Source organism: Artemia sp. Qi Xiang Cuo, chromosome 17 (genome assembly GCF_049724085.1).
Source record: "Artemia sp. Qi Xiang Cuo chromosome 17, ASM4972408v1, whole genome shotgun sequence".
NCBI classification, from domain to species: domain Eukaryota; kingdom Metazoa; phylum Arthropoda; class Branchiopoda; order Anostraca; family Artemiidae; genus Artemia; species Artemia sp. Qi Xiang Cuo.
Window position 1 is genome coordinate 53,073,121 of NC_142810.1, and position 25,399 is coordinate 53,098,519.

Sequence of the window (25,399 nt, forward strand, 5' to 3'; positions counted from 1 at the left end):
AAATACCATCGGAAAACTGGTTATGATCTGTACAGCTCAGTTCCAGTGTCTTTTTAGTTCGGTGTTCGTCAGATGAACCTTCGCGAAAAATAAGTTTTATAAAGTAATGACCAAATAATCTTTCAGCATTCTGTGATTTCCTGATGTTGCAGTAAGTTTCAATAGTTTAGGTTCAACATACGTAGTCGTACGTTTCTGCTGTTTAAAGAACGTACATAAATTGGTTCAGAGGTCGCTCTGATATCTATCAGCGTATTCCCGAGATTTTTTTAATATTTATATACACTTTCATGATATTCCACTCAGTATTTAAGTTCCAAACTTTGAAGATTGCAGATGAGTTTCCGGATAAACGAAGAAAAATTGAAAATTTTTATCTGGATTACGTTCTTTAAGAAGACTTAGTGTTTATACTTTTTCTAACCGAGTTTATTTTGATTTACTGAAGCTCATTTGTCCACTTTCTTAGGGTTGTCATTTGAGCTGTGGTTACCGTAATGATTACTGAACCGTACCAACAAATATCTGAAAAATTAGTTACTTTTTTAGTTGGTTGCTTTACTTGGTACTTTTTACTAATAACCTGGTAGTAACTATTTTTCTGACTGTTGGTTTACAGTTTTCTCTTCAAATACCCAAAGGCCCGGATTAATACCAAGAAAGTTGAATTCTAAGTATCCAGATTCGGGAAAAAGGGATCTGTTTTTCTTCCGGATTCTTTCGTGTGAAAGGAGCATATTTCTTTTTTATACTATGAAGAGTCAGTGTACTGAATGTTTGAATGATATCGTCTTGATTTTTTGCAGATTTTATTACGTTCGGAATTCAGGTTTTCTGGTTTGTGAATTTGGGCCTTGAGATTTCAAAAGGATGCTTTTGTAAAACGAATAATAGTTCCACTGTCCGCTTCTTGATTGACGAGACTTTCACTAAACATAAAAGCAGGGATGGTGAAATGGAAAGGGACGTGAGAAGACGTGATAAAAGGCAACTTTTACCGCTTGACAAGCCATATTGAATATTAGCGCGTCCAGACTATCCATTTTCTGGAAAAATGGGACGGAAATCTGGGAGTGTAGACAGGTCTTCCGTCCCATTTTTCTGTTATCTGTGCAAGAATAATTAGAGGGACAGAAAATGGAAAAAAGGGACGGAAGTGGTAGTGTGGACAGCTTTTCTGGAAAAAATTACAGAAGAAGGAAATGATTAGACATGATAAGTGATAGATATAGTCGTCTTAGATTGTTTTGAATAGAAAGAAGGTAAATTGTCAAACTGAGGCTCTAAATTTGTTTTCTATAGGTTTTGGCTCAGAAAAACAGATTTCATGAGGATAGCTGATAAATTTGTAAAGATACTTTTTGAAAAAAACACCTAGTCTGGGCGACTTTTCCTTTTTCCAGATTTCTGTCTCGTTTTCCCACAAAATGGATAGTCTGGACGCGCTAAATGGCTGCGAAGCGTGAAGTCAGTTCTTTGGCGGGAAATTCAAATAACGAAGTTTTCAAAGTTTTCTCGGAACTTTGGCGAATTTTTTTGGCTGAAAAAGTTTGGCGTAGATTACTAATCCACCAGAATGTTTTCATGTCGAAATAATGCTAGAAATATTGACAATCAGTTGTTTGTTAGAACTAGAAACCACGTTTCACCGTACTTCGAGTTACGCGCCTTGATTTTTACGTCATCACTGTGCAGCTCTATGTCTTATAACCTAAAAGCCGTGTTCCGGGATTTTTTCGAAATTTCGGGACAGTTTCTGGACAGGGTTGCCTCCGAGGTTACGTTCGTGCCGTTTTTGGTAAGTTTTACGTTACGGTCCTAAAAACGTTACATTTTTGTTACTTTTTTGAATTTATATCACAATTATGTTACACTTTTGAATAATGAGTAAAATCACATTTTCTGAGTAGACTTTTTCCCCACCGTGAAAAAATCCGCTGTTCGCATTTTAATTACCCTGCCATGGGTATCAACATTCTTTCACATCGCGGTCAATTAATCTCATCACACAATCATTCAGTTATTAGGATGAGAAAATACCCACTTCGCTTACTTGCATAGTAAGTTAAGATAACATTCTCTCTCAAGAGCATAAGATTATCATTTGTTTAGTGTCAAGTGATAATAGTCAGTTAGTCACCTCATCAACTTTCAATTTCATCAGTGTTGAGTTTGAATCTTGTTCCGTCAATAGTCATATTGAAATTGAAAGTATATGGCGAAGGAGCTAGCTGAAGTCAAGAAGGAAAATGTGTAATAAAAACAGGTGAATAATGATAAAAGCTAATTTCTTAAAAAAAAGTGATTATAAGATGATATGGTACTTTTCAATTCACTGGTAGGGCCTACACACGCGAGAAGAGATGTTATATGCGAAACTCGCTCTTTTTATATGGGATTATGAACAGCTGATATTGACAAAATATATGAAACTGTAAAAATGAGCCATTTTTTGGTTATATCTATGCATTGAGGGGGGGGGGGTAACCGGTATTTTAGATTTTATGCTAGACTTTTTCCAAATATCATGGTCACTTTTATGACATTAACCCCCCCCCCCCCATCTGAGGGCCCTTATGTAACTGTATAAATTCAATTCATCGTTGTGTCGAATCTTGTGAAGACATTCTTTCTTGTTATATTCTTTCGCGTTCTTTCATATTGTAAAGTTAGAATTTTATTGATTGATTTTTTTAATATACTCCTAGGGCTATATCCCGGGCCATCAGGGTGGTGAGTGTATTTTCAGAAAAGGGTCATGATATTTCGAAAAAGTATAAAATAAAGAATTTAATGGTACTGCTTGTGTGTTTAGCATGTTTTCTTCAGAAAAGGACAATCACTAAATATTTCGCTTTAGGAAAAGATAACTAGGCCAATGCCCATTTTTATGAAGAAGATAAACAGTCTTGCATCTGTATAGGGTAGGCTTACGGTTTACTTAAAACACATTCATAGGGACCACGCAGGCTGGACTGGGCCCCCAACCCCCTGAAATTTAAATTTCTTCAGATTTTTCGGCATTTCCTTATTAAATAATAGGCTTTTTATTACCCCCCCCCTATTTTTTTTTAACTAAATGATTTCCAGTTCTATTTTATTAACTCACTGATCTTTTTGTTCTATCTTCTATTTATTTCTTCGTCACACAATTTTTTGAATTTGTGAACTACTTTTCAACCACTTCCGAATGTTCAGTTACATTCCACTTTTATCAGTATAGCAAAATGTTAAGAGCACTTCCCGAGGCTAAGTTAATTTAGGTTGTAATCTTGGGTGAGGCTTTTTATTTTTTTTAATTGGAAAATTTAAATATTGAAATTATTTTTTTTTCCAGAATCTATAATAATATGTGAAAATTCAGGGCAAAAAATCAAATCGTTTTTGCATAATTTGATCTTCTTTATTTGTTTTCCTCAACTAATCGACTTTTTCCATTTATGCATTAAAAGCCAATGTAAATTTGGTGTTTATATTATGTAAAACCCGATGCTTTTTGTGTCCCTCATGTTCGATTATATTCATATATTCTTGATAAAAAAATAATTCTTTATTTTTTAGTTCATTTTGAAAATGAGTTAAACTTTGTTTTATTGTTTGACCTCCTCCATTAGAAATTTTTTGCACGTACCTGGACTTTTGAGACCCATCAAAAATGTTTAGGATAACATTCTTGGGGTTGAATTGTGTGAACTTTTCTTCGATTTCTTGCTTTCTTTTGGTTGGAAGATACGATTTAAATTACAAACTGAAAAAGGCATTTTATGTAAAATAACCACTGTTTCCTATAAGAACCGAAGACTACGATTGAAATATTTTTTACTTGATAAAATAAAAACAAAACAAAAAACTCTGTCACCTGGAATTGCTCAAATCTTCATGTTGGAGTGATGCAAATTTGAAGCTTGAGAAGGTGGGACTGAGACCGAGCCAATCTAAAATATTAGACGGGAAAGGAGCGATTAAAATGATTTTTGGGTGTTTTGAAGAAGCTGAATTTATTAAGATTGTTTTTATTGAAATTTAACAAAAAAATCTAGTTAATTATATTCTCTTCTGAAAAACTCTTGTTGATTTGCCTTTTATCTTATACGTATAACTCATAAACTTTTGGTTTAAAACACTAATAATAGCAATTAAAAACAACAACAACAACAAAATAAGCAAAATACGTAGTAGCTTGGGATTATATACACACATCAGGGGGGAGGTGTCTTTTTGTTGTGCAACTAAACTAGAAGCAGCACTTACAGTTGAATAAATGGGAATTTCCTAAAGGAAAGAAGCATGAATTGTTTTAATTGTATACTTTTTAGGCACCTTTTAAAAGTTGAAGGGAGGATTTTTACTGAGATTACGTAAACACATATTTTTCAAATTATACAGGCAAAAAATTTCCCCTCCCCCATTTAAGTACCGTTCTTGATATCAAAATTAAGGCACCCTGCATTGAAAAGAGACTTTCCTATCAAAAGTTACGTTTTAACAGTTTGGACGTTACGAATGTTTTTGTTCTATGGGCAACCCTGTTTTTGAGCTGTTGTCAACCCTGGTTAAAACTCAACTAAAAAAAATTCCCAGTAGCCTATACTTGGGTTTTCAGGTATAATTAGGCTTAGAAGTCTAAATACGTTTTTATTTTGGTTTCCTTGGTACTTCAGTGTATTAGCTTCTAATTAAAAATATGGTTATATAAACTTTGGAAGGGGCTTGTTGAATTAGAATTCAACCCCCACCACTCAGTTCCCTTTTCCTGAAATGTATCCAATGCAAATTTTGAGTTTCCCTGATAATCTTTGGGAAAGAGTTGTAAGTTATGCCCCTGAGGCATATAAGGTTTTTTGGTAGAGGCTGTCATAAACTTTAGAGGAGGCTCACTTAAGTGGAAATTGAAAGTTTTATTATCCTAGCCTTTTAAGGCTCAAAATGGATAGAGGGTAAATGATCCCTGGTCTGACACCCTATTTTGCTCAAACATCTGATTGAAAATGTGAAATAGCTTTTTTATTCAAAATAGTACAAAAAACATGTAACAATAGCTGGAGAGTTGACACAGCCCTCCAGTGCCCTAGACCAAGTGTTCTAAGTTGTGTTCTGAGGGCATATAAGGTTTCATAGAATGGGTGGTTGTATAAACTTCAAATATAGCTCATTTGATTGGAAATTGGAAGTTATGGTGCCCTTTCATAATAGTTAAGTGATTTTAGGGTGGCCAACCCTCCTCCCCCCTCTGCCCAAAGCCATCATTTTCCAAAACAAGCATCAAATCAAAATTTTTACATATATTTTATCCAGCATTGTTGAAAGGTCCAGTATGCATGCCTTTGGGAATGTTAACCTCCCTCAACCTTCAGGCCATGAGCTATAAACTAGGCAATTTGTTCTTTATTTTGGCCTACATATAGTATATGATGTTGAGAAAGGTAGGTATATTCAAACTTTACTTTCCCAAAAGACAAAGGGTATTCAGACAATGTTCAGATGAGTAATGAACTAAATCACAACACATTATCTTTATATGGGTTGTCAAAAGGGTTTTACTCAGGAATGACTGAATATATTAATCTGGAACTTTCTGGAAATGATGAAAGAGGTGAGTAATTGACCAAAAAGGCAAGATTTGAATACTACTACCACTACTATTACTACCACACTACTACATTTACAATATTGAGGGGGGAAATTTGAACTAAACAAAAAGACACCATGTGTTTGCACATTATCAAAAGAGAGAAGTTAGGACTTTCAGAGAATGCTTAAAGGTGAAGATCAATTGATATAAAGGCATTATATGCATACTCCTACTAATATTATTACCTCTGCTATTTACTACTGTTACTAAAACTTCTTCAAATAGAGTAAAGGGACCAATGATTGACAGTTGTTGTAAAAAAAGAAAACTTTTCTTCTCAAGAAGGCTTAATTTAAAGACTTTTGGTTTGAAAAGTGTTTTTTAGTATGTTGAAAAAATCTAGGAGCTAACTGTTTGTTATGGGTTGTCAAAAGTATGTTAATTTTGAACTTCCAGGAAATCATAAGGGAGATGATCTATTGACCAAAAGGCAGTATTTTTGCACTACAACTACCACCACTACTACTACTAGTGCTACATTTACAATATTGAGGGCAAATTTGAACTAAATCAAAAGGAACAGTGTGCATACACATTGTCAAATGTGCATATCCCAAGAGTGGATTTGGGTATTAAGTTGGGACTTTCAGGCAATGATTAAATGCAAAGATTAATTGATCCAAAGGCATTATATGCACACTCCTACTAATATTACTACATCTGCTACATTTACTACTGCTACTAAAACTAATTCAAATAGGGTAAAAGCACCAATGATTTGACAGATTCTCTGAAAAAAATACACTTTCAACTCCAGTAGGCTTAATTTAAAGACTTTTGATTTGAAAAGGGTTTCATTATGTAGGACAAAATATAGGAACTAACAGTTTCCTTAGAAGTTTGAAGTTTTATCAGAAAAATATACAAAGGTCTGATTTTCTGAAACTGGAGTGTTTTTACCTACAGGTTGACAAAACAAACAAATTATCTGTTTCATGCAGGTCAGAATTTAAATTGACATGTGTTGAAACACCCGGAGAATTCTTGTGGGTTGAACCTAATGCATTCAACATGTCTATTCTTGTTATATTGTTTCTTTGCTTCTCTTCAACTTTGCTTAATCTATAAGAGTATAAAACACTATTCCAATAGTAGAAGCAAAAAACCAGAAAAATTGTTTCAAGTATAGAAATGAAATTGGACAATCACACAGAGTATAATTGTTTGACCTAGGTCACATGATTCTTCTTTTTTTCACAGATGCATATATGCAACAGGAATAGCATCTCCAAATGCTATCTGGAATGAAAAATTTTAGTTTTGACTATTCTTTATCTGGAAAGTCTAGAAATATGCTTGTCCCACTTGAGACTATTAGAAATTGTAACACCAAGGAGTTTATCATGTTTCACTAGTGTTTTGGGTGGGATAGAGTGTACAAAACTGGTAGTAAATTTAAAGAAGTTTATTCTGATTGTGTTTGGTTAAGGGGAATTTACTTTATATATAGATTCTTAGCTTCATCCAAAACATGGGTTAGGTTTTGAGAAGGTCACTTTTGATATTTCTGTGACATACTTCAAGGATCAGCAAGTCACCTACATATTAACATATTTGAGGAAATCCTCTACCAATTGCAATAATCAATACTATGCATAAGAGTAGTCCCAATAAGGTTTCTTGAGGAATTCCACACTAACTGAGGAGGGGCTTAGAGAAAATATTTTTTTATTTTATAACTTGGGATCTATTTGAAAGAAATAATATTAAAAAATATACTAAGAGAGGGTCTACTTTAAAGTTATTCAGTGACATAAGAATTAGGATTTTGTGGTCAAACAAGTCAAATGCTTGAAAATATGAATATGGTTTGAGGCCAAGCAGCAGTTCCTCAGATGATGGAAAAATCTATCCTCTGAAAGTAAGACTACAATTAAAAAAAAAAACGTTTTTTTAAAGTTTTTTTTTCATCTTAAATATTATTAGAAATAATAAAATTCAAAATATCTTGTTATGCAGAAAGCACCCATAAATTTGACAGCTATGGTTTCATCAGAGGATCCTGGAATTTTGACACTGATTATTTCTCATCTGTTTTACATGGTCAGTGAAGTTTTAACAGTCACCTATATTTTGACAGGGTGTGTTGCTGTTTGTTGATTATTTTGACAAGGTTACAATGAGATATTCTTAAAAGAAATAAATCCCTTCATATGAGCCAATATTTATGTTTGAATTTGGCTTAAGCAACATTTTTAGTTGGCCTTATATTCTGCTACATTAAATAAGAATTTTCAACTCTTGGAATGTAATTTCAACAATGTAATATTTGTTGCTATTTTAATACAATTCTATCAAAAAAGCTGATGTGGCTACTTTTCAGAGAAGATCTGATTTATCTTGTCGCATTTGTGCTGGTCCCAACACTTTTTTCCAATAAATAACCAAGTAATGACAGTCTGAACATTAAATAATTGAAAAATTGTCAGGAGCTCTTTTTTGTTGAAAACAGGATATTCACTGAATTGAATGTTTTTTTCTTATCTGGTTGTATTGTATATAGTGTCAATGTTTTGTATTGTTGAAACATAAAGGCAGCTTCAAGAGATGGCACTCCAAGTCATGCTTAAGCAGAGTTATCTTGTGTTGAAAGAAAACTTTGAAAGTGGTTCCAAAATTGCACTGTTGAATCCTTGGTGCCTTTACCCTACTACTTCTATTGCAATAACTTGTAAGGCTAAGAGCATTATTATGTAAATTTCAAAAAGTATATTAATATGCAGGTTATCAAAAAGACATATGATCAATGTCATAGCATTGGCTAATTGTATTAAGTTGAAACTTCTAGAACTTAATGAGAGGGATGTTCAACTAACCAAAATGTAATATTTTAATACTACTAATTCCAAAAGCAGATCTAGAGTTAAATGTTGGATGGGGAAGGGTTCATTGTGAAAAGGTGTTGAAAAAAAGAATGAGACTGCCAGAAAAAGTCTTGGTGAGAGGAGGCCTGAAGTCCCCCAGTAATCTTAGATCCACCAGTGACTGTTGCTACTAGTACTAGTGATTTTACTATCAATACTACTGCCTATAATACTAATACTACTACTGTGACTAATACAACTATGCTTATGGGTATCAAGGTGAAAGATCCAGGGAATTTTTGAGGGGTGGTGGTGAGCTGAATCAAACCCATATAGGGCTGGCAACTTCCATGCTTTCTTAAGATCAGAACTTAACTAGAACTTTACTTTAAATAAAAAACAAATCAACATGGATTGTCAGTTTAATGTGCATATACTGTTATTTACTTTTTAAAGTCTTTTTAATTTTCTTAATCATTAGAGTCAAAAAATTGAAAGCATTTAAAATGTATTTTGTTTTCACTAAAATGAAAATTATGTTCTGGTCTTAAGAAGGAGGTGGGGCTCTCAGCCCTACTTGTGTTAATATTTTCTTGTTTACAGTTTGAATCGTTTATTAATAGGTAAATCTATATGTAGGAGAAAAAGGGACATTTATATGTTAAAAATGGGGCATGGGCCCCAACTCCTCTTTTATAGCTTGGGCGCATTGTTTCCTTTAACTTACTCCCACCCCTTCCCCAAGGCAAATTTGAAGGTCCACATGACCCTCCAGTTTTATATCTTTTTCCTTTCACCTTCCCTAAGGGTGTTTACTTACTCTCCCCAAATAGTCCCTCATAATTTTACTTTGGTCCCCAAACATTTCCCCAGGATATTGAAAATACAGCATATTGAGGTGGATTGAAGACATTGCATTTCACCTTCTCTGAAGTCTCCAAAATGACAACATCAGAGTTTGTATTCGATGTCATGGAGGCTATAGGGTCAGGTGGCAAAATAGAGGATGAGTAGGAAACTGAATGGCCTATGACCTCAAATCAGTTGGGTCTTCAAAAATGCACTAGAATTTTCAATATTCTATCAAATGAGTTTGGCCCACTTGTAGGTTCTTTAATACATTCCAATTATGCAATGATACATAAGAATATTCTTCTTGTTGTTTTATGATCTTTTGACTTTCCAATTATTTTTCTACATTTGGTTCCTCTTGCCTCAAGGACTTCTGCCCTTGTATTCTGCAATTTATCAGGTTTAAAAACTATTCTACTCATTTCAGGGTTTCCTAACTCCCCTCCCAGAACAAATTTTTTCATTCTTATGACACAAAAATGAGTTTCTGACAGTTTTGAGGTAATTACAACCCCAAAATCTAGCATGATGCCGTTTCCTCTTGTAGTCTATAACCAGTTTGTTGCCCTGCATTGCTTTGACTCTTGAAAAGTGTTCCTGGATTTTTCAAATCAAATGAGCACCCTCTAAAGTTACTGTAACCACACCTTCTGCCCAAACCAGGTTAAAAATATCATTTGCCAGATGTCAGATGGCTTTTTACTTTGGCAGCTCTAGATTGCTGCCCCTGGAAGGTCCTGGTTAGGAACCCTTGAATCTATCAGATATATGTTTTGTATCTATTTTTCCATGGACATTATTTCAAACCCTTACAAAGAAAATATTTTATCCAACAGAAGCTTCCCATCCAATCTGCCAGCTTATATCCCAGTAATTTCTCCTTTTTTATTATCAATACTAGCTCCTCTGTTTTCCTATCTTTTTTTTTCTTTAGTGACATTTTTATTGCTTTATTAGCCTTTTTTATAACTTCATCAATTTTACTGCTTTTGAAAATTTTAAAGAATTGTAATAATTCTAATACGTGATTTTGTTCTCTCTTTTCTGGAAAGTTCTTATTCATGACAGTTTCACCTGATATTCAGTAAATGAATATTCATTTTCAGTTTTTGCATATTGATTAAAGTTATTTTATGTTCTTTACATCAAATCAGTTTTTGTTTTTTTCTCAGTATAGTTGCTTTTTTTTAATATGAAATGTGTATTTGGCTCATCTGGGCATGAGATTGACAGTATTTTAAATTAATTGTCTTATTCATTAAATGCCTAGCTCTTACCACAAAATCATTTGAAAAACCAAATTATATCAATTAATAAAGGATAAAAAACCTGCAATGGAGAAAGTTTTCTTTTTTTAAAGGGTTTCAGCTCATGTTGTGTATGGGCAAGGCCGTACCCAGAAGGTGGGTTTGAACCTCCGCCCCCCCCCCACCCTGAAATGTTTGTCTGACTCGTTAAATCGTAACAAAAATGGATATAAACAAATTTTGTATGCGTTTTTAAGGTTTTTTTTGTGTAGCCCCCCTCCCTGAATTTTTTTTTTAGTAAATCCCCCTCCAAAAAAAAAATCCTGGGTACAGCCTATTCTATGGGAAAGAGGTGGCACCTTTCTATTGTTCTGGGATGAACCAACGAAATTCAATCTATTTATCATACAATGGTTTTATTGCAGTTGGTCAATTTAAATACAGAAAGGTCAGTAAATTGGTATGGAATTTTAGAATCTGTTAATCTATGTTTTTTTTATCATCTGACTTTTGTCCAAATAAGATTTTCTGTTTTAAGTGTACCATCTAACTATTTTGTAGGATTTGTGCCCCCTTGTCTCTCTTGGAGATATGATATTTGAATTTATTAATTATTCGTATTCTATAGGTTGTCAATTGTCTGGATCAGTTAAGAGGTGCTCAAAGTACATTTTGCACAATTGGTGAAATATGGAAACACCCAACCTCTTGGGTATCACTGCTGTTAAGCAAGGTAATTGGTAAAGTATTAGTGATTGAGCTAATTTGCTACTTATTTTTAGGACAGCCATTGCTATTATCTACTTATTTTAGCTGCTTTTACTTGAAAATAGCTAAAAAAAAGCTTTGAAACCAGTATATTATTAATTATACAAAACTTTTTCTTAACAACCTTTTTTTTAAACTATTGTTTTGCAAGTCATGCCTTTTAGTTTCCTTTTTGCATTTTGATAAATGCTTACCCTTAAATTAATGAACAAATCATTTGTTTCAGTGGCATTGCCTTCTCCCTAGAAAAGTGCAACAATTTTTAGATGGAGGTTGGAAAATTTTTCCCTCACCCAATAAAAATGGACCAATTTAACTTAAAAAACTTAACATAAAAAAGACTTATTATCAGGAGGTCATTATCAACGGATTCTTTGAGCCTTTTGTTTTCTTTTACCAATTAAATATAATATAATAAGTATAATATATGAAATATTATATAATAAATACAACATTACATATGATGAAATACACCAATTAAAAATAGCCAGGTTAGATTCACTGTTTACCCCCTCTCTGCCTTTAGAGAAATGAAAATATTGATTGTCCCTAGCTATGTGGATAAGTACCCCTTTTTAAATACGTTAACATATTAAATGTTAATATAAATTAGATATTGATTACTATTTTAGTGTCTTAAATATTGCGCAGTTGAGAGATTATTAAATAAGCGTTTTCTCTATTGGTGCTTAAATAAGCTGGCATTCCTGGCTATTAAATAAAAAGCGTTTTCTCTATTGGTGCTTAAATAAGCTGGCATTCCTGGCTATTAAATAAAAAGCGTTTTCTCTATTGGTGCTTAAATAAGCTGGCATTCCTGGCTATTAAATAAAAAGCGTTTTCTCTATTGGTGCTTAAATAAGCTGGCATTCCAGGCTATTAAATAAAAAGCGTTTTCTCTATTGGTGCTTAAATAAGCTGGCATTCCTGGCTATTAAATAAGCTAAATCTTTTATGATTTAATAGGAAATTCTGCATAACATTCTTACAGTACTTCGAATTTCGCAAACCAAGAAAAATAACGAAATCACTTGTTTTGATGTTGTTGCTGTGAACAACACAGTTGTTGTTTTTTTTCAAATGTTTTCAAATACGATGCGAAAAAAAGTCATAGAATTTCCAAATGTTTTATTTTTTCATTCTACAATACTTCAATAAGCGAACTGGTTGTACTTTGACATAAACAGAAGTTTGTTGAAGGAGAGTTCCGAATTGCAGAAATGATTTTAGTAAAACGTAAATGTCTAAATGTATGTGTAGTATCTCAGCTTTGTGTCTCTTAAGTTATTAATATTTTTTCTCTGATTCTTTCTTTGGTCAAACCTTTTCAATCTCTGCTTTATCAAATTTGTGCTTATCAAAAGCCACCCTACCCCAAGTCCCCCAATCAGAGTATCATGGCACTATAGACACTAATTATGCTCTTGGTGAAACAGGTGATACATTTAACTGTAAATATTCTCTATTTGGGCGAGGGGTGGGATTTGGAAACATTTGTTTTAGTTTAATTATATTGTTGTTTTGCATATAAAAACTTTAAAAAAAGTGACAAACTCATCACCCCTTCTGGTTCTTAATGCAATACTTTGGTCTTTGCTTTATATCCCATTTGAAATTCAGAATAGCTACTTTTTTTGGGAAGGGGTGTAAATGCCAAAATAACTTTTCTTGCTACGATCTTGATTAACCAAATTAAAGGAGCAACCATCCACATAACCTCTCAGGACTATTTGACGAACACTCTACCGAATCTTGCCCTAAATCCTTACAATTTTATGTAAATTAATTAAAAGAAGTCGATCTTCAATTTCCTCCAGAACTTGTGTTGCAATACATTAGCCATCACGTCCTCAGTAGTTAACTGATGTGTAAAACCAACTCTTTGTTTGGAAGTTTTAATTCTACTTTGTTGTAGAAAGCTCACTTGTACTTCCTGAACAATCTAATGTGATTGGAAGGTTAGTAGCCCCCTTTCCACGTCCCTTTTCTCGTCTTTCCAACAAACACCTATGGTCAAAATTCTGAGATAGCCATTTTTGTCAGCCTTATTGAAACATCGCCTCAGGGAATGCCCTGACCCCTCACATCCCTGGTAGTAATGGCTTTAAGTTATAAATTTGTTTGTTGTTTATATATTGGAAATATTATTGAAAAATGTGGATGCGTTTTAACTGGGTTTTCCAAATATCCCATGGGGTAAGTGTTATAAGTTTTGCACTTTGCCTACTTTTGTATATAGGATTTCTCATTGAGAATTGAGTTATTGAGTACTTTAGACCCCTAAGACAATACTAGGGTTATTGAGGTCATTTTCATTCAATATGCACAATTTTCACAACATGTTGAGGGGGTTGTTCAACTAACTAAAAGACAATATGTACATTCTGTTAATGCTAACACTAGGCTACTTCTATTATACTGCTAATGCTACTATGGCTGCTACTAATACTAATGTTAAAGGCATTAAATGAAACATTTTTGTGAAGGGTGAGGAACTAGATCAAGATCTACTATGTGTATGGATGCTATCAATGGAGCATACCTGTAATATCTCAGGAACTGCTTAGATAATTAAGTTGAAACTTCTAGGGTATGTTTAGGGTAATGTATAATTAACAAAGGGGCACCTTGTGCATACTACTTGTACTGTTATTGCTACTGTTACTATTAAAACTATTAGTAAGGCTAAGCAAGACTATTAGTAAGGCTAAGATCCCAAGTGTCATCTGCGATTTCAAGATGTTCAACCTTTCTTGCCTTTCTTCCACCAACAGTTCAATTGTTACATCCTGACTCTCAGCAGAGAACCACTTCAGCTTGTAATAAGGGATACTTTAGAGGTATTAACATAGTCTATTTCATGAAGAACACCCTCCTCCAGGATTAGGGGAAATCTTTTGTCAAAACACATAAGAAGCACATTTGTCAACGGCTGGCAACCCTCACTAAACTTCTCGTATTTTCATTTTCTTTTCACAAAAATTGATTTGGATGGTAAATCATGCCGAACTACTACTACTACTAACAACCTACCGCAGTACAACATCCTCCCACCTCAACCGCGAACGACATGCTTTTCGGCTAGCCCTAGATGGTTGCCCGAAAAGGACAGGTTTTGGCAATTTGTCATCCTTCATCCGCAGAATGTGCCCTAGCCATCTCTACCTTTCTCTCATTATAGCCCTAAAAAGTGGGATTGAACCTCACTTTTCGTATATCCTACTGTTTGAAATAAGGTCAGTCAGTGGTGTACCCAGAACAATCTGTAGGCAATTTCTCTGGAAAACATCTAGCAAATCTTCATCCTCTTTAAGGCCAACACATCTACGTTTGCCCCCTCCATCTTAATCTATTGAAAGTCCTTCTCTTTACAATTGCCCTGAGAGTTCCCATTTCTATCAAATCTTTCTTAACAACATTCTCCCACCTCAGCCGCGAACGACCTGGTTTCTGTTTAGCCCTAGATATTTTCCTGAAAAGGACAATCTTTGGCAATTTTTCATCCTTCATTTGCAGGACACGCCCCTAGTCATCCCAGCCTTTCAGTCATTATAGCCCTAAAAGCGAGACTGAACCACACTTTTTGTACAGCCTACAGCTTGAAATACGGTCAGTCGGGTACACAAAACAATCTGTAGGCAATTTCTCTGGAAAAAATCTGGTTAAGAAATTGTAAAAAGAAAAGTTCCAATCTTTAAAATAGTGACATTGATAAATTAACCCTTACTACCTTCCCTTTTATTTTGGGTCATTATAATTCATAGCTCCAGACACATAATTGACATTATAATCAATAATTGGTGCTATTATAATTATAATTGAGGCTTTATAATTTATAGCTCTAAATCTTGAGGCATACCGTATTTAATAGCTCCAAAACTTGAACAATAATCGAACTGAACTCTTATCATGATTTTGGATATTATATGTTGTCTAGGAATATCCAACTTAAAACAAAAGACAATTCTGAACAAGACAATCAAGGAGTATTGAACAAAGTCAAGTTTTCTTTGTCCCCGTTGTTCATCTTATCGCCCCTACAGCATCTCTGTGCCCCTTTAGTTCTTAGAAAAAGAGAATATATATATATATATATATATATATATATATATATATATATATATATATATATATATATATATATATGTTCGGTTAAGGGTTTTTTATCATGTCAATTTACAGAGAAATTGCTTAAGCTTCCGAGTGTTTCTTGTCCATACCATGATTATCACAAAATTCCCGTTTATGGCGCCTAAAAATTGTGTGGATATTTTATGGTTCTTTTTCAAAAAGAATTTATAGAACGCCGGTATCTAATTTTTTAATGAGCTTCTAAACAGCTGTTTGCGAGGATATAGTCACCTGTTAGTCTGAAGAAAAAAAATAATAGAAGAAAAAAGAAATATCAGCATTTTAAGTTCTTTTTAAGAACTAGAATTATATTTCTAGAACTAGTTTTATTCTTCCCTAAGGACAATTCTAAATAATATTATAGTTATTGATTGGTGAATGTATAGAGCTAGAAATAAGTAATCGAATTTTACAACTGTCGTTTCAGTTCGCTTCTGTTACAGTGGCAGGCTTGTCGAATTTTGATTTTATTTTTGAAGGAAGATATGACTCAAACGATCTTATTTCGTTTTTCCGTTTTTCCCAAAACACAGGGGGGGGGGGTCACTTTGTAACGGAGGGAATAATAAAAGGGAGAATATTCAAGACAGGAGATCGTAAACCTCCAGCAAAGGGACTCTTTTGACGTAGATATCTATCAAATGCCAAAGTTTTCTCACTAACAAGTCTTCAGCTTTCACTTCCTTGGACCTTGGTTTGCGATTTACTAGGTAGCTTCAACCAAAACGGAGAATTTTTTGACGAAACTTATAATAATCGGATAAACCTTGTAGCCTATATACGTAATATTTTTCATACATACGTAAACGTAGGATAACCTCCTCTGTATTATCCTCGCTAAATTCTATTATTTTTTAAATTATCTATTTGCAAACTTGTGCTCATCAATGAATGCAATATAAGATTTATGGTATTCTAAATGTTGTACAAGTAACTGATTTAATATGATGTGAGTGTTCTCTGTGATTTGTATTCTAATTTTTGTAGAAGCTGAAGATCCATCCTCAGATAATGATAAATACGTTTTTGGAAGTACGCATCCTATATTACCAATTGATCATGGAGCCAATCTTTTTTCTTTTTCTTCTGGCATTTCTGCAGATTGTAAACCTAATTCTTACTGCCTTAAACTGGAGTTAAATAGCGACAGGGACAAAGGTATGCTTTAGATGTCTTGATTTTCTTCTGTGTATTTGCAAGTCCAAAATGAAAAGGTATATCTTAAATTTTATTTGAATTTGTGGCGCGGTGTGGATGATTTGCTTTTTTTGCATCGGAAGGTACGTGTTATCGCATCTAAAGACGCCAGATTATAATTTGCACTTTACTGAAAACAATCTTTGTGTATTTATCATAATATCGACAAAAAAAGAAAAAATCACCATCATAAACAAGGTTACTGAAACAACGAATGAATGCGGATTGACAGTTTAATATATATATAGGCTTACAGATGTTCGCTCCTGAAAATCTTAGTAATTTTTGATTTGTTAAGTTACGTTTCAACCTCAAAGTTTCAACTTGATACTCTTAAGTCATTCCTAAAATACTGCTTATATACCCTGTTTACGACCTGAATGCATGTAGCGTATTTTGAATCCTGAAATTGCCCCTAAACATTCTCTGAAAGTTTTACCTTAATATCATTAGCCTCAGTGGTAGCAGTAATCATATTAGGAGTAGTTTAGAAGCAGTAGTACATAGCAGTAGAAGTAGTACATAGCAGCTTCTGGCAAGCTAAAAATTTGCCTCAACATACCCTAAAAGTTACTGTTTAAAGCTCCAAACTGATCCTGAGATATATTGCTTGTACACCTCTTGGGTGATTTACACGCTCATAGTGTGATTAATTTCATTGTCCTCCTAAAAATCCCTAAAAATTTCACCTTAATGCCATTAAGATCAGCAGTAGCAATTTGAAGTAGTTGAAGTAGTATGAGTAGGAGCATGAACAAAGCACCTTTTGTTGTTTTCATCCTCCGCCTTAAAACACGCTGAAAGCTTCAACCTAGTACCTTAAACAGTTCTTGGAACATTGCTGATACATCCTTTTGACAACCAGAATGCACATAGTTTGTTGTCATTTAGTTCAACATCTTTTTAGTATTCCCTGAAATTTTACCTTAATACCCTTAGCTTTAGGAGTGGTAGTGGTAGTAACAGTAGTATCAGTGATAGTCACAGCACCAGTAGTAGTAGTAGAATCAGTAATAGTAGTAGCAACAGTAGAAGTAGTAGTTGTTACCCTGGCCAATTGATCATCCCGCTCATCATTCCCTGAAAGCTTCAACTTAATACCCTAAGTGATTTCTGAGTTAAGCACTTCTGACAGCCTGCATAAACAGAGTTTGTTTTGATTAAGTTCAAGTTTTCCCTAAATATTCCCTGAAATTTTTATACCCCTAGTCTTAGTAACAGTAGGAGTCATACTAGTAGTATTAGTAGCAATAGTTTGGTAATTTTACCTTTTGGCTAGTTGCACATTCCCCTCGTCATTCCCTGGATCTTTCAACTTAGTTTCTAAGCCGTTACTAGGATATTATTGACACCTTCTTTTGACAACTGGTTTGTACATAGTGTGTCTTGATTTAGTTCAACATCTCCTTCAACATTTCTGGAAACTTTCGCCTTACTATCGTCAGCCGTAGTAGAAGTCAATAGAAATAGTATTTGCAGCAGCAGTAGTAGGAGTGGTGGTTGTAGAAGTAGTAGTAGCAGTAGTGGTTGTGGCAGTAATATTTGTAGTAGGAGTAGTGGGCACATATTGCCTTTTTGCTTATTGATCATACCCATCATCAATCCCTGAAGGTTCCAACTTACATCCTAAGTCATTCCTGAAACATGCCGTTTTGACAATTCGTATGCACGTATCGTGTTTAGTGTGATGTGTGAGCTGTACACACTCCTCAACATTCCCTGACAGCTAAACCTGAATGCCCTTGGCTTTTTCGGATGCAAAAGGTCAAATATGCGTTCTTTTCCCGATAATAAATCCTTTATGTAAACAGTGGACAAATTGTGGAATTTACAGCGCTTGCCCCAAGGGCTATGGTGGATTGTCATCCCCAGGGGCATAGTTATTGGACCTTTCAACTATGCTGAACAAGACAACTATCTCAAAATTTTGTTCGGATGACTTTTCAAGAAAAGTGGCATTGAAGATGGACTGGTTGCCCTTCAATCACTTTTGAGTCTTAAAAAGAGCACTCAAACTTTCAGTTTCAAATCAAACAAGCCCCTTATGAAGTTGTTAGGACAGCTCCTTCTGTGAAAAGTGCCTTGGTGAAAAAAAACTAAAACAATGATGCATTGTGCCCACTTCGCTCTTTACTTAGGGAATCCTGTTGCGCAGCCTGTGATATTCAATCACTACCGTATAACTTTCGATTTGCTCGCAACAAAAAATTACATCTCTGTTTACAGATTTATGTTGTAAAAAGAATATGTAGTCACATCAGGAAAGTCACTCTTTAGAACTAAGATATTTGGAGAATATAAGACGGGATTTTTTTGGAATATTTAACTAAAAAGAGCTTTATCAGAATTATGTTATTTGCTCATTAGATAAATTGTTAATAATTTTGACTGACCTTTAAAAACTCTTTGAATATAGTAAAGACTTGTCTAAATGTTATACAGAATAAAAAGAAATTGTGGTTTTTCTGACAAATCCATTTAATAAGCATATGAAAAATCACACAAGAAGAATACCGATCCTTTGAAATTGTATATTAAAACATAAGATACTTTAGGTTGCTTTTGAAAGTATGCTAAACATTATATTTACTATGCTATTTAGGTCTCCTTGCCTTTTTTTGTTAAAAAATGGTTACCGGAAATTCTGAAAACAACTTTGAAGCAATTGTTAATGTTTCTTTGTTTATTTTTGTTGTTGTTTGTCTTTTTTATATTGTTGTTATTTATTTATTGTTGCTTGTTGTTGTTATGATTTTTTGTTGTTTATCGTCTTGCGATCCAAAATATGTTCTTCTTTACTTCTAAATAAAGGATGAAGATTTTGGTGAAGGAGGCTAATTGAGGACTACGATATTTCAAATTCCAGGATAATTAACTATGAAGATTATAAGGCTCAGCTCATTTAATCATTACTCATGACTACTTAACCTTAAAAACTTAATAATTAGACTTAGTTATTAAAATTAGTTTTAAAGATTAGACTCAAAAACTACCACCAACTCACACGGCCGCCGAAGGGGTGACATTATGAAGCTAGTAAAATTCTTTACTTCTCAGAACATTATGTCTAAGTGATTTCAACAGGATTATGGGATTAAATATTAGTAAAAATCATTGATACCGATGGAGGAAAACTTTATACCTGGATTAATTTACCTGGCTTTATACCTGGAGCGTTAATTAAACAATGTAATGGAAAACGAATAATCTCTTGACTGTATTATGTGCAGTGAAGGCCTTTGGTTATTGACATTCTTTTGTTGTAGTCCTTTGTAGTTTTTGGTTATTGATATTCTTTTGTTGTAGTCCTTTGTAGGCCTTTGGTTATTGACATTCTTTTGTTGTAGTCCTTTGTAGGTCTTTGGTTATTGAAATTTTTGAAGAAGAGGCTATGCCAACATGAACAGGGAGTGATTGGAGATTTGGGATATTCCAAGACTTTGAAGCATAGCATTTTAGATTCAGTGGTGCAAATTATTATATGTCGAGAAATGTAGCAAAGAGGATATTATTATTGAAGAAACATTCATTTATAGAATTTGTTAGAGAGACAAAAGCTTGAGTCTGAAGTACAATACTAATATTTGTCTACTGACCATAGAAATCGACTGTATATATTTTTTTCCATGAGTTTTCCCAACACTAGGGTAATAGTTATAGGCTTTTGTGATTGAGGCTGATGTTTTAGTAATTTCGTCGTTTGGATAGGTAGAAGGGATTAATGCTTCCAGATTTTGAGGAATATTGATATATCCAATTCATGATTAAAGAAGGTTAATACTTTTTTTTATATTATGGTGTGAGGTGATTTTCTCACACCATCATCTGTTGTGATAGATGCGTACAAATAAACAATAAGAGTATTGCAAATGTACTAAAAACTTATGTTTTTTTATATATTGTTTTGAAGTCGGTATGATATTGACTTTGAGTATTCTTTGAAAATTGATTTTGAATGTTGTTAGAGGTAAGAACAGATATAGAAATACCATATAAGCTAGTCAAAATAAAATCAAGAGTTTCAAAATAGAAAGAAAGCCAAATTTAAAATAGAGAGAAAGTTCAAAATAGAAAGACCAATTATAAAATGAATTTTGCGTTCACAGGTTGGCAAGACAGGCAATTCTTTGAACGATGTTATGGTGGATTGAAGGGTGACGGGATATTTCAAACAGTTGATTTAACAACGCAATTCGTACTGACTAGAGAAATACAATAGTTTTTCTGTTTTTTTGGTTATTTGAATCAACCCAACCAATATTTAATTTCGGTTCATTTCTTCTAGTATACATACCCATTAAGTTAATAATCAATTAAGTCTATATTGCCTTGTCTAAACATCCCGTATGTTCCAATTAAATTTTGATTTCTAGCCACCCGGAGAGCGAAAATTTAAGGCCCACATTTGTGCAATCTGAATATTTATAAAAATTCGATGTGCAATCAGTCTTTTGACAAAAAAATATAATTTGCATAAAATTGATGTGCAATCAGTCTTTTGATTTAAAAAAAAAAAATAATTTTATGGATATGCTTACAAACAAAATAAAATCAATGAATAAAACATAGTTTTTTAGGGCTTTTAGTCTTAGTGACGTAGTCTTAGTGAAGTTTTAGTCTTAGTGAAGTAAATCGAAATATTAGTCACCACTCCCATCAAATTCTTTTTTTTTTTTTTTTTTTTTGAAATTTTTTTTTTTTTTTTTAGAACAAGTCTAATAGTTACTTGTTGCTATTAGCAGTGGTTTGTTTTTTACTAAATAACATCTATTGCTCCGACGATGACGAGGAAACTTTTTGAAAAAAAACAGTATTCGGCCATTTTCCTTGCAAATTTTTTGATTTTAATTCAAAATTCTTAAAAAAAAGTCTATTTTTCAAACCTTTTACTCATCAATGGAATACCATTTAAAAATCTGTGGTATTGTAAATGTTTTACAAGTAATAGACTAATTTTTTCTTATTGATTCCATGTGAGTTTCACTTGACTTGACTTAACTTGACTTAAAGCTCTTGCTCGGCAGCGTCGCCAGCGTAGAGGGAACCAGACGTCAGCGCCGTTAGTCTTCTCCAGAGTGACCTGTTTTTTGCCAGGGTAGGAGCTTCACTGGGGTCAATGCCCCACGCCGTGAGTCGATCGTGGAAGATATCCGCCCATCTCATACGTAGTCTACCTCTGGGGCGTTTCCAGACGTTTGCAGTTGGATCGAAGTCAAATATAACTCGGGCAGGTGTTTCAGTGGGTTGGCGAAGTAAATGACCATATCAACGCAGCGAGCGGGACTCAAGCTGTTCGGACAGGGGTAGTAATTTAAAGGACAAGAGGATATCCATGTTCCGTACCCTGTCGAGCCACCTAACGTGTTGAATTTTGCGGAGGTGTTTCGTCTGGACAGCCTCTACCTTCATGATCTGCGACTGTTTCAAAGGCCAAGTCTCTGACGAGTACAACACGACATTTGCTACCAAGGCAGAGTAGATACGAGCTTACATGAGACGGCTGATCTGGGGTTATTGGAATATTGTTCTCAGTAGGCGGCCGAAAACGGCGTTCGCCTTTGCCACCCTCGCTGTTATCTCTGCATCTAGATTTCCGTTTGAGCAAACAATTGAACCAAGGTAGGTGAACTGCCTGACTATCTCAATATCTTGACCATAAACTTCTATAGTTTTCATGGGGCTGCATGGTGTCTTGTCCACAGGTAATATTTTGGTCTTGGTCCAGTTTACATTTAAACCAAGTTTTCCTGCAGCCGTTGCTGGCGGCTCCTGGGCAGTTGTCATGTCAGTGATATTTTTGCATACCAATACAACATTGTCAGCGAAGTCGACATCTGCCAGAACTCTTCCAGCAAAATCGATGTCAAATTGATGCGCCAGCAGTGTTTTGTTAAGAACATGGTCCATGACACAGTTGAAGAGTTCGGGAGCAGCAGCGCAGCCTTGCTGAACACCATTTCTAATATAAAAATGTGATGAGAGCTGGCCATTTACAAGAACAGCAATTTCGGTCTTATTCTGTAGTTCTTTGAACAGATGGACAATTTTCTTATGTACACCAGCAAATTGAAGGATCAACCATAGTGACTGTCTGTCGACAGTGTCGAAAGCAGATCTAAATTCGATGAAGACAATGTACGCTTTCCTTCTATGTTCTCGAGTTTTCTCTGTCAGCTATCTAATTGTATGGATTTGATCTGTAGTGGACTTACGCGTCACGAATCCAGCCTGCTGGTGGTGCTGAAGGTACTTTGTTGCCCGCTTGAGGAGCAGCATGATGAAGAGTTTGCCGGGTACCGAGAGCAGAGTTATTCCACGATAGCTATTACATGTTGCTTTACTTCCTTTCCTCTTGTAGACTGGCACAGGTAAACCAGTCTTCCAGTCTGATGGCATTATTTCAGAGCGCCAAACAGTATTAAACAGCATTGGTAGACAGAGGGTCTTGGATGGATCACCATTTTAAAGGAGTTCTGATGTCAGGCCACATATTCCAGGCACTTTGTTCTTCTTCAGCTTTCGTGCTGCTGCTTTAGTTTCTTCTGCTGTAAATTCAGTGCCATCGGGGGCAGGTGTAGCATTCTCAGCCGCAGCAGTAATCTCGTCGTCAATTTGGTCCGGTGAGTCTGAGTTCAGTAGCTTTTCGAAGTGTTGCTCCCACTGGCGAAGGCACTTTGATTTGTCGTAAATATTTTCGCCACTGGCGTTACAGAGATACGATGTAGTTTGAGTGTATTGACCTGAGAGCTCACGGAGGATCTTATATGTGGCTCCGATGTACTTTTTTTTGGCGGCCCCTTGAAGCTCGTTATTTATTTTTTTGTTGAAGATGAAGATACATCCTCAGATGATTATAAAGTTGTTTTAGGATGTACGAATCCCAAATCACCAATGGATCGGGAAGCCAATCTTTTTTCTAATTCTCCTGGCATATCTGTGCATTGTAAACCTAAGTTTGAGCATCTTAAACTGGAGTCAAAAAAGTGGTTGGGACCAAGGTATGCTCCAGCTATATTGAACTTTTATTTTACAATTCCTTGAACGGTTGTGTTTTTTTTTTTTGGGGGGGGGGGGTATCCCGGTTGTTGTTGAGAAGACATATTTAGCTGGTTAAACTCTGGATCGGTTTAGATTATAAGGACAAAAAGTTTTGTGTCTTACTTCTTTCCTGAACAAGACTAAAAATCTTTATTTTATTGGAAACTATTACAAGTTTTTCCTAATTATGAAGCAAAGAAATGTTTCTTATGTTCCTGGTGCAAAGATTTTGCTACATATAAAAGTAGTAAGAGCAATAAAAATAATTTGCTGTTTAGGGCATATGTACCTTTTATTTATAGTATACAAATATTCCACTCTAATGGCACAACACTCTTTTCTAAGAAACCTTAGTTTCATTTGGTTTTAATGTCACACCAAGAGGAGAAGAAGTGGACTATCGATATAAATGGTGATCAATCTCATTGGTGCATGGGTGATTTTAAAATAAATCAATAAACAAGGATTTCTGATAAATATTTCCTGTTCGATTGAAAAATTCAAGTATTTAAATTTAGTAAAATAATATTTAAATTAAAAATGAGAAAAAAACTAAATTACAATGTATAATATATATATAAAATATTATATAAAAATTTATAATAAAAAAGTTAAATTAAAAAAAAATATGATAAGAACTATTGTAATAAAAAATATTAAAAATAAAATAAAAATAAGAAAATATTATAATAAAAAATTACAATATGAAATATTTAAATTTTGATATTCCTGATAAATAACCATATACGATTGAAACTGGAAGTGCAACAAGTCCATTATGCGACTAGAATTTCCAACATTTCTCATTTTACTGGTTCTTTTTCAAGCAAATAGTATAGTTTATGTTATAAGCTTTTCAATCACCGGATGTGCCTTAAATTTTCAAATAAAATTCTTAAATTTGAAGTGGTAAAAAGAGGGAGGGTTTTACATCAGAGCAAACTACTCAGATAATTTTGGAGACCACACTGCCTTTCCATGACGATAAAATAAAAGTTCAAAATAGGGATAAGATCCGTTTTAATAGACAGTGTATAAAAATTCACAAAAATACCAGATATTTCGGTCACATATGCAGTGACCGTCATCAGTAGTTTTACTACTGATGACGGTCACTGTATATGTGACCGAAATTTATTTATAGCTTTTATTTTATAGCAAACTACTCTTTTGGCCAAGGAGGTTTATATATAAAATGTATTGTATATTTTTGAAAAAAGGGCTAAAAATATATATGGTGAAGTGATTTATTGTGCAAAATTTCATGTTATTTTAGTTGTTCCTGTTGCAGCCTCCTATGATAATAATATCAGCAAACAGAAATTTCGAATACTTAGCATCCATAGTTTTGCAAGACTACCTCTAAAAAAAGAAATGGATTTGAATAGACAACATGAGATGCCAAGTAACATTTATGTATTAGCTGAAAATGATGTGTGAAAACATGACTTTTCTCAAACTGGAGAAAAGTCTCTTAAATATGATATATATGTTAAAACTTTCAGCAAGAATTTGAATCTATCTGATCATCAAATAATTCATACTGGAGAAAAACCTTTAAGTTGTGATATATGCGAAAAAACATTTGTTTGAAAATCCACCCTGTCTAATCACCAAAGAGCTAATTCTGGAGAAAAACCTTTTGAATTTAATATATATAAGAAACGATTTACTTCAAGTTCCATTTTATCTCATCATCAAATGGCTCATTCTGGAGGAAGACCTTTCGA

The 25,399-nt window shown here is 34.1% G+C and overlaps 1 protein-coding gene across 1 annotated transcript in view; it reads left to right on the top strand.

Annotated features, from left to right (window-relative positions):
• The first annotated feature begins 4,552 nt into the window (after window positions 1-4,552).
• LOC148942332 (uncharacterized) overlaps window positions 4,553-25,399 on the top strand; it is a 105,068-nt gene continuing 84,221 nt past the window's right edge. Inside the window, exons 1-3 of the mRNA XM_089103297.1 lie at window positions 4,553-4,603; window positions 11,164-11,268; window positions 16,422-16,592. Of these exons, the coding sequence (XP_088959423.1) occupies window positions 11,226-11,268; window positions 16,422-16,592 (214 nt within the window). The 5' untranslated portion in view covers window positions 4,553-4,603; window positions 11,164-11,225. The remainder of the gene's footprint in view (window positions 4,604-11,163; window positions 11,269-16,421; window positions 16,593-25,399) is intronic.